This window comes from Arctopsyche grandis, chromosome 8 (assembly GCF_051622035.1).
Source record: "Arctopsyche grandis isolate Sample6627 chromosome 8, ASM5162203v2, whole genome shotgun sequence".
NCBI lineage: Eukaryota > Metazoa > Arthropoda > Insecta > Trichoptera > Hydropsychidae > Arctopsyche > Arctopsyche grandis.
Window position 1 is genome coordinate 1,364,367 of NC_135362.1, and position 16,641 is coordinate 1,381,007.

The window sequence follows — 16,641 nt, forward strand, 5'->3', positions numbered from 1 at the left end:
AAATAAAGTAAGTGAATTTTTTCAGATTTTAATAGTAATTTTGGAATTACTTTGCGCTTGTAAAATTGGGCAAATATTTTCGGAAAAAAGGTAATAAAAGTTTGACACACTTAATTAAAAAATAGCTCAATATCTTAAGTCCTTAATGAGATGCTTTTAATACAAAATCTAAAAACATCAACAAAGGCAGTATACACAAAGGCTTGCGCGAGCGAAATTATCCCTTTATTTAAAATATCAAAACCAATTTTAGACTTTAAAAAATATTCGCAACCCTCTGTGCTTTTGAGATAGGGGATTAGGGAGACTCCAGCTATTCAAAATAGCCCCCAGGTCCCACACGACATAATCCTCCGACCTTGTTTTTGCAATTATAAACCACCAAAGAGACGGCGGGCTCTCGTGCAAACACACTTAAGATTAAACAAAAAAATTAACATCACAAAAAGCGTAATTTAAGCATATTTTTCAAAGACTGAAGGGCGCAGGTGTTAATTAGACCGGCAGACACCTGCCGTGCGAGATGCACCGAGATGCATCTCGTTCAAATGCAACGCCCACTGCACACCTTCCGGTAATCTGAAACGCCCACGACCATCGACAGCCAACGTTTTACACCTTAAATATACATATATCGACATATCATTGATGTATAATACTTACAAAGGGTCGTCACTGATGTTTCGGTGTATTTTCATTTAATTATAATTGTCGATTGATTACATTGTATACTATGCACTAGCTGAACCCGGCATGCGTTGGCAATGCCACAATAACGCATGCAATTCCCGTTCCCATTTCAAGTGATGATTGGAGCTCAACTAACGTCTCTTCAAAGCCGTGTCGTCATAAACCAACTGGTAACGTGGTTACCAACGAACACATCTCCTTGAATACACAATGGCGCTTCCAACTTTCGAGTCACAAACATTGGTTCATCGCGGAAGGCGGGATACGTAGTACTATGTTTATTCCAATATTTCAGTATATGGAGAAACATAGATGTTACTACTTCGATTTTTTTTGTATAAGTTTGAATGTTGAGCGATTTTTATAATCTATTGTATTCTTTCGCGCAGGCTTGTGTTTTTGCTCGCTACCGCTAGTCGCTGCAAAAAAATTCGCGCGCTTAAGGTGTGTTAAGACGTTTTTCCCGTTTTTTTTCACAGTAACCTTCCCGGATATGCATACAACAAATCCTGAAAGTTTCATCGTAATCGGTTGAGTAGTTTAGGATCCTATACGAGACAGACATTAAATTTTATTTATAATATGTAGATTTGATCAGTGTCGGCCTTACACCCAATGGCGCCCTCGGGCAATTTTTTCTAAGCACTTTTAGAAAAAAAATCGCCTTTATTTTAAGTTTTTTGTATGGCTTTTGGCGCTCTAATTTTAAATTTTAAAGCACTTTTGACGCATCGAGCGGCGCCCTAACTTATTTGCCCTAACGCCCGACCAAGCCCCCCCCTAAAACCGGCACTGGATATGATATATTTGATATATAAATATATTGCAACATTTCAACATTCAATTCTCGACACTTACAAGGCATAAATTTTGAGATATTCATTTGAATAAGTCTGAAAGAGACCGCCATTATGACTTCACAGTCAAACAAAATGGCTTCCACAATTCAGATATGCCTGTCTATATCAGCTCATTCCAGATTTGTCCTCAGGAGAGATAGTGTCACCTTGTCTGACAGCGTTTTCTAAGGTGAGAGGTACTTAAATTCGTGAAAAGTTCACTATGAATCGAGTAGTCGAAAACTAATACAAAATGTAAGCGTAATCAAGTGATTTACAGTTGCGAAATTAATATCGCCGACGAGGGTTGTATTATAAATCATGTCGCTTTCGAAAAAAGGCAATAAATATAAATAAAATAGCTGGCAATCATGTCGTTTCGCGCTCCTATTTCGAGCATTATTAATCGCGATAACTCACACTTATCTCGTTGATGTTTTAAACGCATATATACATGCATATAATACAAGTATGTACGTTCGTTCTAATTAATTATTACGTATTTCGTATCGAAGTTTGTAAAGCCGCAACGTTTGGGAAAGATGCGACCTAATTATTTGGACAAAAAGTAATTTGAGCTTCGTTAAGCTTTCGAGGGGGAGTCAAGTCACCCCTGTATAACGCCATTTGGGGCTTTTAATAATTCAATAACGGGGACGAAAAGCACAGCCTTTCAACCCCCTAAACGACAGCATTTTTCCCCCTTCTAATTTCGAGCATCGTTAATATAACGAAACGGTTACTTTACTAACGAGTCAATAGCGCACCGTTACATACATTTTTACATGATTATAATTAATTAATGTTTTCGTAAAATTCTCGTGAGAAATTTTGAACTCTATTTTTAATCGTGCTCAATTTTTGGGTTCCATAACAATTAAACACGAAATAAAAATATATTAACACATGGAAAATGTGTTTTTTGTATTGCATCTATTCGCAAGGTTATCAGTGTGCGGTTTTAACCGATCACTGTATTCAGTATCGATCCTTGATAATGATTTAGTGGGATGAAAATGAACTCACCTGGCGACTGGAATCATTTTTGAAGCTAGAGCTCGACTTAGACAGAATCCAGCACCTCCCGTTGCAAACCAGAATGCTATCTTTTGCTGTAATAACAAATAAAAAAAATTAGAATCAAATAATGTATAGTATGGATCTTTCGTGCATAGGTTTATTCAAATTCTGGTGTATATGTACATACACATATACGTTTTGACCTATCTGAAGCGGTCCATTTTCGAACCATCAAATAATCTTTCAGATGAAAAACAAGTGATGTATAGTATAATATAAGATAAGGTGAAAGGTGGCACTGAATATGCAAACGCAATCTTTGCGACATTGTTTGAACGGTTGGATGGACGTGTTGGCATATGGAAATAAACGAATGGAAAAGAAAACAATCTGAAAAGAGGTTTTATAGGTCGTTCAAAAGCTATTCAAAACATAAAATGGTCTTATATATTTTTTTACGTTTTAACTATTTTAGCGAGCGAAGTAAGTCATAGTGGCGACACCTATCGGTTGTTTGGAAAAGTTTGATAACTTCCGCTTGGGCTCTAACGTTTTGATACGCTTTAATTTAAACTAAGAAACATTATACATTTGATACAAATATTATAAGTATTATGCAAAGTACATGAATACATATTGATTAATATTTACGGAGACATATATGCTCAAATTGGTAATTTTGACGCGTGACGTCAGTGTTAGATGCGCTGCGCAGGAGCGTACACACATACACGCATCCACGAAGACACACACACGTTCATTCATCATTTCGAACGGGTGAACGGGTTGAATTGATGAGCGTGTAATGCGCGCACTCAACTTTTTCTATTAATACGTGCGCGCGCGCCCCTATAAATTACCTTTCATTATACATATTAATATAAAACACATAAATTTATTTTAATTCGTTTATTAATTCCTTTCAGAAACCACCCGTTGAAATCAAAGGGCACAACACTAGTTACGTATAAAAACGTGTTCAATGCAACTTCAAATTTTCTACATTTACTGATAGTAAAAAGTTAGCAGTATTATCGAGCGTGTCTTTCCATACACTCGTTTATAAAAATAATACAATTTATATTTAAAATTTTACATAAAGACTTATTTGAAATTGTTTTATTACTTTTCGGCAAAGTGAGGACAACTATATGTATGAATATATGTACATAAAACATAAATTATATATTTTTTTGTAGTCTAGACAGGCATTATCGACCATCAGTCTGTCTCATAGGACTCGAACAAAAACGTTTAATGGTAATTTATCGATTTGAAGATTGACGATTGCGAAGTAGTGAGCGCACGTCAAAGTCATAAACAAAATGGCGGACTTTCGAACTACATTCAACGCGAGAAACTGGTGTAATTTATCAGGCGTTCCTCGCATTTTCTGCGATAAAAGTGAAGCAGTGACCTCGAAACGCTGTCGAGCCACCCTGTACAGAAGTGCAGTCAATTTATCACCGATTTAAGTGCACACTGCGAAGGTGAGTGAAGCAATCTGGCAATTTGATCGAGCTAAATTCGCTGAGGGGCAGCGAATTCCAGAGTCGTGACTTACCCAAGACTAATCTAGATGCTGCCCGACCGCGAATAATATCAAAATCGAAACATTTTATACATATTAATGGAGCTGGGCGCAGAGAAAGACTCCTTCCCTCTAGAGAGACTAGGGAGATGCTAATCGGGAGAGGACATTGCGACTGCACGAGCACAACTCGAATGTATGCATGCATGAAGAAAGTATGCGAGCTACTTGTATGTTTGTATTATATGTAGTTGGGTCTGCTATCGAGATGATGGTGGATCGTTTAGATTAGATAACGATTGCTCGATATACGGATGACCGGTGACCTCTTCCTAAACGTGCCTTTACGTTACGCTATCTTGATGACAACTTTACGACCTAAAAGAACCATCTTCGTGTAAATGTAATGCTATGCGGAAACGGTCGACATTTTATAGGAGTCGTGGCGATTTAAATATACGGTGACAATCCTGAAAAATATCTCGAAAAATTCAGATGTGACTAACCCCTACACATAGTTCACAACATGTAATTAGTTTTGCCCTATTTTTGGACCATGTGATATACATATATCGTTCATTTTGTTCGATAATCATATTTTCATAATGTAAATACATACTACATACAATAGAATTATATGCATCAACGAGCAAATGCAAACTTGCTGCATTGTGATAGTAATGGGTAGGGTAGACCGATTTTATGTAGAACCTTATCAACAATTAGATAAAAAAATTTGGATGTGACCAAACCATGACTTTATCTATGTATTTGAGGAATATAAGAAGGTCAGAAAACAAAATTCGATATTGAACCGTTCAGACACATTCACACATACCGGCAGTATTATGAAATGGTTACCTGACAACTCGTTCACAGATTTTCCGTAAACCGATGATGCGCTCCAGGCATTACGTATACGGCCATCTCTTTCTCACTCCGTCTGTTCACCATGATCTTGTTTACTATGCCATTACGTATGCAGCCATCTCTTTCACAGACCGACTGTTATCGGTGAAAAAATGGTCTGTGAAAGAGATGGCTGCATACGTAAAGGCAGAGTAAACGAGATCATGGTGAACAGACGGGGTGAGAAAGAGATGGCCGTATACGTAATGCCTGGAGCGCATCATCGGTTTACGGAAAATCTGTGAACGAGTTGTCGTGTCACCTTATGAAATACTAATAGCTATGGCAGCATTTTCTATACAAATTGAGCGCAAATGTATGGAAACTTGCACAAGACAAAAGTTCTACTTCCGGTTATCAGATTTGGTTCAATTTTTTTTTTATTATTTAAAATCACTATCAGGATTATACACAATAAATATCAAGAAGATTAAAATAATTTCAAAATTATTAAAATAAAGGTCAAAATAAAATAATAAAATATTGATTAAAAAAAATATTACTCCCGGTTTACGAATTCTGTCCAAAACCTTATCAGATCTAAGTTAGTACATACATAAATAATATAAATATAAATTTTCGGCTAGATACGTTCAGGTGTGTGGACAGAATAGTGGCCACAACATTTTTGATCTTTCTAAGAGGAAAAAATCCCACTTCCGGTTTATTAAATTTAGTGTTTTTTTTTTGTTTTCGTGACATTGATACAAGAATTAAACTTAAATTTTTTCGTGAAGAGCACACATGTTTAAGGGGTTAAAAAAAATAGTGGAAGAAAAATCGAACAAGAGTAAATTGCCACTTCCGGTTGACGGATGCTTACCAAATTTTATACATAACTTGGTATTAAGCTTAAACTTTTAGATATTAAATTTCAGTTCAACAAACCAAAAGGTTTCTGAGAAAAACATAAACCTCGATTCTCTCAAGTAACAGTACTACTTCCGGTTCAGATAAAAATATTCAAAAAATATTAGGTTATAAAATTTATAATTTCTATTACATGTAAAAAAAATTCCAATCTCTCTTGCAAATAGCAATTTATTCAGTATCTTGAGGTTCGCCAATTCCTATAATAAAATGCTGCAATAAATAAATATTGGAAAAATCGAGCTTTGCTATGCCTTAAAATTTTGACCTGTGGGCATGTTTGCATTCTGTATCCTACTCGCACATATTTTTATTTGCATTTCTTAAATATACAGGATGAAAAATATCAAAATTTACTCATTTAAAAAAAGTAATTTAATCCCTTAAATTAATTTAACCAAAGTTAAGAAGACCCATTCCATTAGAAATTTTAATGCATGAAAAGGAAAATCGACAAAACCCGGTACATCAAAGGAAGAAATATTAGTTTTTATAAATATACAGGTAAAGGTGAATATTTGTGTAAATCTACAGTTTTCAATTTAGAACCAATAGATTTAGTATTCAACTATGCGTACTTTTTCTTTAAGAAAATATTTTTTTTATTATGACACGTATCAACAGTTGCTCAGTTACTTTTAAATTATGTAAATGGTCAATAGCTACATAAATGTATATACATACGAATTCGGACAGTTAATTCATCAATTTGGGGGGTGAGTACTTATGTATATTTGATTCATCAAATGGTCCAATAATATAAATTAGAAAATCACTCGCGCAGTAATCTTCTACTTGAATGATTTCATTATGCACAATAGAGCTACATATGTTAAATTAAGAATCAACTGTCAAAATAAACTTAATAAGCCTTTATTATAATAAGCCAATAATAAGCCTTTATTATGATAATTGATTCAACTGTTTATGGTATTTCTTGTTAATTTAATTTAATATCTGCTGAAAAGTGCTGACCAATTCAATACAGGACATTCAGTTGGACAAGTTAATGTACAGGAAATAAATACGCGACATTAATGTTGTAAATAGCCATTGCGAGATGAAAATACTACATAGACATACATAGATTAACTTTGAATTTCAATATCAATATTTCGTTTTACCAAAACGCCCATTTACCTAAATGATACATAGAAAAGTTCAAATGGAATTCTCTCAAACACGCACTCATTGTAATCGAAATCAGCGCACGTACAATATACAATATATATGTATGTATATGATTGAAGACGTGCACGAGATTCTTATCGAAGTCAAACTTCACTTTCAAAAAGTTAATGGAGTGTCAGTCGTGATTCGGTTTCCACTTACGCTCAGTCATTTAAAACGCAAACACCGAGGAGAAGAACAAGAAACCAGAGTGACATATCACCCCGGCGGATCTTCAGAAACAATGATCTCGAATGAATGACGTCGAGTACTTAATTTTTTTCGTAATGTCATTTAAATACCTTGGTATTATCCCTGTTGATGATCTGGAGCGGGGCTTGGATCGACGGCTTTCCCAAGTACCAATCGCGTTGAGGATTGTAATCTTGCAGCAGACGAACCAGCCGAGGAACGTTGACGTAGTTGTCGTCGTCGAAATGGCAGAACCACCTGAAACAATAAAACTTGAGTCAAATTTTGATCGGAATCCACTTGAGGCTTAGTTGTGTGGGCTTTAATCCGATTGGGAAGCCGCAGGTGTAACCGACAGGATATGCAGGTCATCGACGTTGAAAATTAACACTAAGAATGCTTTGATTTTGATTTTTAAATGCTTTTTTTATTATTACGAAATTATGTTAAACAATACATCTTATATCTATTTTAATAGCTATTGATCTACTGATCATTTTCTATTTTACAATTTTAATTTAATTTTGTTAGTGATCATAGTATTACATTTTTCTAATGATAATGTACAGCATAATAGGAAAAATAGATCAAAAACCAATTTACAATTCTTATAAATGCTCATAATACATCTAATACATAATATTAACTAAATACTATCTAAAGTTGACGATCTAAAGCAGATAGTGTTTAGGTAATCTGTGTTTATATAAACCTGAAGGGTATAGACATTTTGTTGTAATCATCGAGACTCTTCACAAATGTGTTAGTATGGTTATTAGTGATTCTACTGGTTAGTTTGTTAGTAATGTCTGTAACTAACGGAATATTATATATGGCATGCAGTTTTTTCAAGTTAGTATATATGGGTGTGTTATAAATTATTTATAGGGATTTATTTTATATTATTTGGAGCTTGGAAAGGTTAGTATTCGAGGCATTATTCCATACAGGCGAAGCATATGTTAATAGTGGTAATATGAGCGCGCGATATAATTTTATTTTATTTTGAGTTGATAAAGAACTATGGCGATTAAATATTGGATATATTGAGGACATACCCCGCATCGCCTTGCATTTCGCTGAACGTTATTTAATTACCGATTGCCATTTCAGACTTTCTCCAAAGGGGATTTTCAGATCTGAACATGGCATATGAATACGTATGAATATGTATGTACATAGTCAGTGTGGTCATACATATATGCAATGTTTGTTAGAAGATATTTTTATTGTTTAAGTTTTGACTTTGTCGTTAGTATGCTATTGTATAATATAATAATGGAAGCGTACGTGATTCCATTTAAACGATAGTGGGTCAAAGTTTTGAGTTATGGGCAGAGAGAGGGCAGTGGTTTCTGCGATCGTTTCACAAAAACATATCGAACTGGTTCAGATTCGATTCCAGTTCCGACAGACTGGTTTTTGTCGCCGTCTCCCTGTTCCATTATTCATCTGGATGTGAGGGATTTTATGACCCGCCTTTCAAGCAAAGGTCACTCGTCGTCTCTTCGATAAAAAGCCCAATACAATATATGCGAGCTTGAAATTAACCGCGAAAATTTCAGTTTCGAATCTTATTCGTATTTTCGTGGTGCGAGCGCTGAATCGTAATTTCCAGTCTAACGAGGATTTCATCCAAATTTAAATTCTACTATGAATATTTTATATGTACATAAATTTTTATATAATGTAAAAATTTTTGTTTGGCATACTAACTACCACACGGTACGAAGTTTTCTGATGAGGTTTACATATTTTACATTTCTTACATATTTTTAAAACAACCCGGTGTTTCATTGCTGCAATAAACAGATCAATTTTAGAAATAGTCTATCAGTGAAATAAAAACGTATGAGAAAGTATAAAAGCTTGTATGAGATGAGACTTTTACATGACTTTTAAACCACTTAATAGCTACGCGTTTTTAGACAACGATTCGATTATTTTATGTTCGTGTTTATTGTCAACCCTTTACACTTCCTCTTGAATATATAACAAACTAAGGAAAAAATTTTCTTTTTTCAATTTCGTATGAGAAAACGTTTGAGAAAATATGAAAGCTTGAATGAGATAAGAGTATACGTGACTTTACCACTGTTTTATTGAGTTGTGAAGGGGCGGTAGAAAGCCGGGTTTGTAGAGCTAGCTGTCATCGCTTCAATCTGACACAAGATTCAAGTAATTTTTAATGTGTTCGTTAATGATTTAACTCCTCTAACTTGATGTCGGTGACATTAGCTTACTTCAATATTTAATATATAGCTTACTTACTTTGATATTTAACCCCCCCGTATGTCGGTAAAATATCAAAGCAATCTAAATAGTGGAAGTGATGGCAGGCATTTCATGGAACTAACAGAGTGAAACTATTAAAAATCAATCCAAAAAGTCGAAATCACAGAGTTGAAAACAAATATAGAAGATATCGAAAAGAGATACGTCAAACAAGCAGCGAGAACGCTTTGGCCAAAGAACGAATTAGCCATTTCATTTTTATAAAAATATGTTTTTATAATTAATTAAATAACCTATTAGTAAAGTCAAAATATATGTGAGAGATAATAGTACAAATTTAATAAGATTAAGAAAATGATGAAGTTATATGAGTTTAAACAATTAAAATCTGACAAACAAACAACAAAATTTTTGGATTCTTAAAGGTGTTTTTTACGATTATATTTCACCATCGACTTATCGGAAATTGAAATCTCTATCGGCAGCCAAACCTCGCAAAATAGCAAAGTTTCAAAGCGATCGGAAGAATGAAGGAAGTTTGTCAGACCAATTGGCGAAGTGAAACTAATAAAAACATTGTAAATTAAAAATATATTGTTCATGAATTACGCTTTTGTTTTGATAATTTTAATCACTATTGATCAGACGCGTCATGCAAAAATTGTGTTTATTTTATATCAAAAAGTTAATTAGTGAAATCAAGTTAAGCTTCAACAAGCATTATTGAAGCTTTAAGGCTTGTTTTCGTTTCTGTACCAAGATAAAATAAATAAGAGCAAAAAAAAAACAACATTTCCTGGCTCGGACACGTTCTTCGGTAGGTAGAAATTAAATGCAGTTTTCCGCCAATCAATAAAATATTTGATTGCATCGAACGATTTTACAAGCAGCTGCAATTTTCGACATCCGCAATAGATAAGATATCACATACCTACATACATATACTGCGTTAAAATTAATTTCGCATACAGCTATGTATGTAAGTTCAACGCTTAAATGGTATCCTTAGATTACATTCCCGGGAGATGTAGCGGTAATTAGATTATACTACAATATGGTACCGAATTCAAGCCTATAAGTTTACATAGTTCCGCCCCTGCTACGCTATGCAATTACATGTGTATATTGAAATGTTCAATTTTGAACTACGGAACAAAAGTTACAAAGCGCCGTATTGTCTTTTAAAACGATCTTTTGTCTAGGAAAGCGTCTACGTGTGTTTGATAATTAGATCTTGATAGATTTGAGAACGGCGTCGAACAATGGCTGTGAAAAAGGGACGTACGAAATAAAATGAAAAAAAGCCTCGAATCATTCCTGTCAGGTACGCTTTTAAATGGTTACCTTTCAATCATTGCGTCAATGGAACTCTGACTGGAGAGAAACGTGCGACTTTGAATACTAAACAGTCGGCAATTAAGTCGTTAGATGTTAAGGAGGAAATGTATGTTCGTTTCGATGTTTTTCTTTCGAGGAATGCGTATGCTAATTTGTCGTGTTGAAAAAACGTGCATTTTAAAACAATTTAATCAAAAAAAAAAAAAAAAAAAGCGTAGTACAATACATGAAGGATTAATGTGAATATGCTACCGTTTAAAATCTACATTTGAGGAGCTTTTAATTTTATTCTGTTAAATGTGTATAAAATGTATAAAACTCTCAGCTATGCATGGAATGAAACTATGTAGATGCAAATAAGTTAAAAAATAAGCGAGGTAGAATGTTTTAAATGAAAGCGTTGGCGTTGACGAACAAATACGCTGGTTGAGAATGAATTAATATGCATGCAATTTAATCATTTATTTAAAAAAAATGTAGGAATTATTCGGCAAAATTCTTTCTTATCTATTTCTTATATTATTTAATGAGCAAATCTTCTAAAATAGTATTTTATGTATTTAAAATTGACAATTTTTTCTCGAAATTTGAGTAAGGACTTATTTCTGACGTAAAAATTCAAATGAAATGGGTATCAACTTTGGGAAAAATCGACTGTTAGGTGTTATTACCCAATTAAACCCCGTATATAAGCTTAGGAAATTAACAAATTATTTCCAATCAAATTTCAATGAAATATTTATGATTTACGAAGCATTCATAAACTCAATACTATAAGTAAATACTTTTGCTATTTGGGAGCTAATCCTATAGTACATAATATTATATTGACGTTTTATGATGAATTATAAAAAATAATACTGTGCATTAAATAAATAGCTTTTATGATAGCATTGTTTGTTTCTCAAGTAATTGATTTTCGAGCAATTTACTAGACAAAATGATACGATTTTTTTCCAAATACATACATATATTATATATGTAGATTAGTAGTTAGCATATAATGCTTTGAACAATTTCCAAGTCGATCGTTTCCTATCGGAGTTTGTCAATTTATCTGATTTTCTTTGAAATTATTCCAATAAATTGGCAACCTTACCCATCTTCTCGCAAATCTTGAGGTTACAGTAATCTCGAATTTCGCTGATTCGTATAACATGTTGAAACGTACAAATTCAACTATAGATGTTGATTGATAATACTAATAATATGTACTTGTTGCAAATGTACAATGTTTCTGGCCAGGAAGGCGCATTGGGTTTACCTGTTAGCTAAAATGTGTAAAACATGTATATATTTTTTTATCCTCACATAATCTAAGTTGACAATTCAAGTCTTTACAAGTTTATCTGTCATTGCTATTTCTCGGCAGCTGACACCTTGTCTACGACAGATAAGGTTTTCGGTCACAATCGTTTGATGCACATATTTGACTGGTCCTTTCATACACACATTAAGAACCATTGTAGACATTCCGACTTTGTAACAGTAAACTATTCCAGGTCGACCTTATAGAAGTGAATAATAATTGGTAACGAGCGAGCAGGTAGTTGTAAAATGAAAAGTGGGAGATGCAATATCGTGCTGCAGTCGTGTGCCTCGAATCACGAACTCCTCCTACTTACTTACTTACTTACTTACAGCTTCCTTATCGGGCAGTGAGTAGTACCCAGTGAGTGCTTCGTTTTATAGGACCACCATAAAATACGTCTCAATTCATTCCCTCTCTTTCACTGATTCGTCTTTTACGATCCCGATTGTGCCAGCACCGGTTCACTGCGTTTTTAATGAACACCACCACTGTTGTAAAGTGAGATGTTTACAACCGAGATCGTTAACGCTTGTCACTTATGTATAATTTAGGTACCTCCTTCTTCTTCTTTCCAACCTTTGATTGTCTTCACGGAAGGGTTGCGTGATATCTTAAATATGTACATATTCCTGCAGTTGAAAAGACACGATGCGTATTGTATCATAAACAGACTGGAAATGTGGGATTTGCGTGGCTTAACTAAAGGTGGCCCATTCACTTCATTTTGATATCTGTCTACAGACAAGTATCCCGTACGATCTTTGGCTACATACATAGATATGTATGTATATGCACGGGAGAAAGGGGGAGGGGGACGATGTGATGGTTTTTTTGTCGCCCCTTTTAAGTTTTGTGCAATGTTTCATTGTTGCAATTATTTCACAAAACCGTCCGTAAAGAAGTTTTATTTAGTAAAATTAGTGCTTAAAATGTCCGGTCAATTATTTAATAATACGTATATTATTATCTATTTAAAGAGAATTTTTGGGCCTCTGAACAATCACTACGGCAGGAAAATCACTAGAGATTTGTCTGCACACAACTAACAGCGATTGCATTGATATTTGATACATTTATTTATTGAAAAATCAACTGACAACGCATGTAGAAATGCATTAAAATAAACATCTGAGCCCAATAAGAAATTTTTGCAACATACCCAGGCCCAGGGGGGCGCCGGGGAGAAGGCCTGGGGGGGGGGCGCCGGATTCTGGTATAATCTAATATATAATTTCGAAAGAGACTTTATATGTATGTAACTAACGTTGGTTGGTAGAATCCGTGACATTACATTTAATAAAACAAAAACAAATGAGTATTCAAATAAATTTGAATAAAACAAAACTATTCAAATAAAATAAAACTATGAGATTGGCCATTTTTAAGCGGTTTATATTACAAATACCAAGCAAAGCCGGGTATAACCTCTAGTACTATATAAAGATATGTTTGAAAGTTCTTCCAGTATGCGAATCTACAGTTTTCAATTAAAAACCAGCAAATTATGTATTTCAAATACCCTACAAACATATTATTTCAACATGTTTTTTTCGTCTACCTGGGCAACGCCGGTCAAATACTATCAAATATATCTAGAGAGCTACGTCTGGGTTATACGAGTGACACGTTTGAATATTTTATATACGTATTAGGGGTTATTTTTGTCCAGATGTTTGCGAAAAAAGAATCGCGCCTCGCCGGACTTCCGGGCAGGGCATTACTTACGGGCAAACGGTCGAACAAAGCTTGCGAAAAATCAGATTATATTCGACTGAAAGCTCCGATCGGTCGAAAATCGCAGTTTGTCCGTTAATTAAAGCCTCCGTGGGTCCAATTACCGAGTGTCGATAAATTGAAAGCGATTTAGGTACATACATAATAGGATCCAATGAATAATAATAGGGCTCCGTCATAAATATATATGTAATATAAAAAGAAAATGTAACGTATTGCGACGTCGCACAAATAAGGGGCACAAGAAAAGGTTACTATAAATTTTCCTTTATCGTGATTTCTTTGCCGCAAAATGTTTTCATTTTTTTTCGCAAATTTTACTATATTGTACACAATGTAAGACTAAGTCGATTTATTACAAAAGTAATTTTTAAGTGTGTGTGTGTGTGTGTGGTAGAAATGAAACTTTTTGAGGTTTTTGTAGACAGAGGGGGTTGGTTTACGCAGGGGTGGGGGCGTGCGGGGGTAGCGATGCGGGGAATATGAGAGTAGAGGTACCAAATAACAAAGAGGTACGATTGTCGACTTCTATTTTTCACGTATTATTTTCGTACGTATTGAAAAAAAAAAGATTTTGAGGTAATTGGCAAACTTGTCTGCAGAGTGGTATGAGCTCTAGGGGATGGCTGGGTGCGAACGAGAACCACCCGTTTTATATTAAATTTTAAAACTCATGGCGCTTTCATATTATGCTCTCTCAATGGATAAGAGGAAAGTTTAAGTTCGTATAAAACATGCAAACATACACAAAATTCGAGCTAAATTAATTTTTAATGATTTTGCATGTTGGCAAGTCGAAATTTCTTATACGAACATCAACGAAAAACTATTTCATGCCTCGGATAAAAAATGGAACTGGAATAAGACAAGATGTGTGGGTAAAGTTCATATAATATATCTCGACGACAAATATCGAATATTAAAATTATGTTATATTCAAACTCGTAACATAATCGATTTATTTAATTAGAACGTACGAAGTGCTCAAACTTTTTAACGTGCGAAATAAAATCAAATTTTATGACACACCCTTTCACATTATCCCCAAAACGATAATCAATTTCCAAAAACAAGGGTCAGAGCATACTGTATGTTCATAAAACAATAATAAACGGGTACCAGAGTTGAAATATTAATCAAAATGGATATTCATATATGTATATCTATATGTACATATGTGCACATTTAAGGTTGTATTTTTTTTTAATTTTGTATTTCATACATTAGATGTATTTCGAACCAGCAGCATGGACTAGCGGTTAGCATACGTATATGCTCTCGAACATAGTGGTCACGGGTTCTAGTCCCACTGGTTGCTGCTGGCCAGACCTTGGCATGTGACTCCAGGTCGATAGTTTCCTATCAGATTTTACCAATTTATCTGATTTTCATTGAAACGGTTCCAATAAATTGACAATTTCTCTCAATTTTAGAATTTCAACATCTCGAATTTTGCTGATTCGTATAAAAATGCTGCAAATTTATCCATAAATTTCGAGTTTTTCGGCAACTCTCGATTTGACGATATATGTATATAAAAAAATGCTCCGAAAATGTAATTTTATCAATACATAGATGTCTCTATGATGCTTTGTTAAAATTAATCTAAAAATTGTATATCGATGTTTGTAATTGGCCAGGAAGATGCATTGGGGTTTACCTGTTAGGCCTTTCTATTATATATGTCATCATCATCTACAGCCATTCACCATCCACTGCTGGATGAAGGCCTCTCCAACACGCTTCTACTCGTCTCTATTTTTCTCAACTCTCATCCATCTCACCCTACACATTTTCCTAATTTCATCTACCCATCTTCCTTGCGGTCTACCTTTTACCCTTTTGCATTCTCTCAGGTACCATTCTAGCACTTCTTTTGTCCATTCTTCTAGCCACGTGGCCCACCCATTGCCATTTCAATTTCTTCACTCTATCCACCACTCTTGTCATACTTCTCACCGACGTATTCTGTTCCCTGTCTTTCCTCGTTATGCCAAGCATACAAAGTTTCATACTTCTTTGAGTGCATTGGACTTGTGTAGCAACTTGGCGTTCAAGGATATATATGTATGTATATAAAACTAGTGCCGGCCTTACACGCAATGGCGCCCTCGGGCATTTTTTTCTAAACACCCTTAGAAAAAAATTTCGCCTTTGGCGCTCTAATTTAAAATTTTCTATGGATTTTGGCGCTCTAATTTTAAAATTTAAAGAGTCTTTGACGCATCGAGCGGCGCCCTAACTTATTTGGCGCTTCGGGTGCCGCCCGACCCAGCCCCCCCCTAAAACCGGCACTGTATAAAACATAATTAGTCGATCGATTTAGTACGTTCAAATAAAAAAAATATTGAGATTAAAGACCAATCCTTGTAAACTTAGTGAAATATAGAACTGGCCCAATAAATCCCCGACAGCTCGATAAAAAAATATGTAAAAAAAAGTATATTTTTGAATTTTAAAATTCACCAGATATTTAATTATACGTATTTTAAAATAATTAAACTCACGATCAATATAAAAACGTCCCAAATATTGATTCCAATACTCACATTTGGCACAGCAATACTAAATTTGTGAGTGAAAGACTGCAAAAGCCAAAAATATGTAAAATTTGTGCATTTTTTAAAACGCTCATATCTGTTCAAACCAACAAAAATCATTATCATATTAGAATTCAGTGGATCAAACTTAATAAAGATTGACAAGTCTCCGCTCCGGTTATTTTATTGTTGCTCAGTGATATCCGTCTGATCAACAAATGCCGTAGATACCGGACCCCTCAAATTTAAGTAATATTCGAT

General features: G+C 34.5%; 1 protein-coding gene across 1 annotated transcript in view; it reads right to left on the reverse strand.

The window, feature by feature from the left end:
- The window catches only part of fng (Fringe glycosyltransferase), a 131,233-nt gene that overhangs the window by 21,276 nt on the left and 93,316 nt on the right, over positions 1-16,641 (reverse strand). The window contains exons 4-5 of the mRNA XM_077435844.1: positions 7,332-7,479; positions 2,556-2,641 (exon numbers count right to left, since the gene is read on the reverse strand). Coding sequence (XP_077291970.1) covers positions 2,556-2,641; positions 7,332-7,479 — 234 coding nt within the window. The remainder of the gene's footprint in view (positions 1-2,555; positions 2,642-7,331; positions 7,480-16,641) is intronic.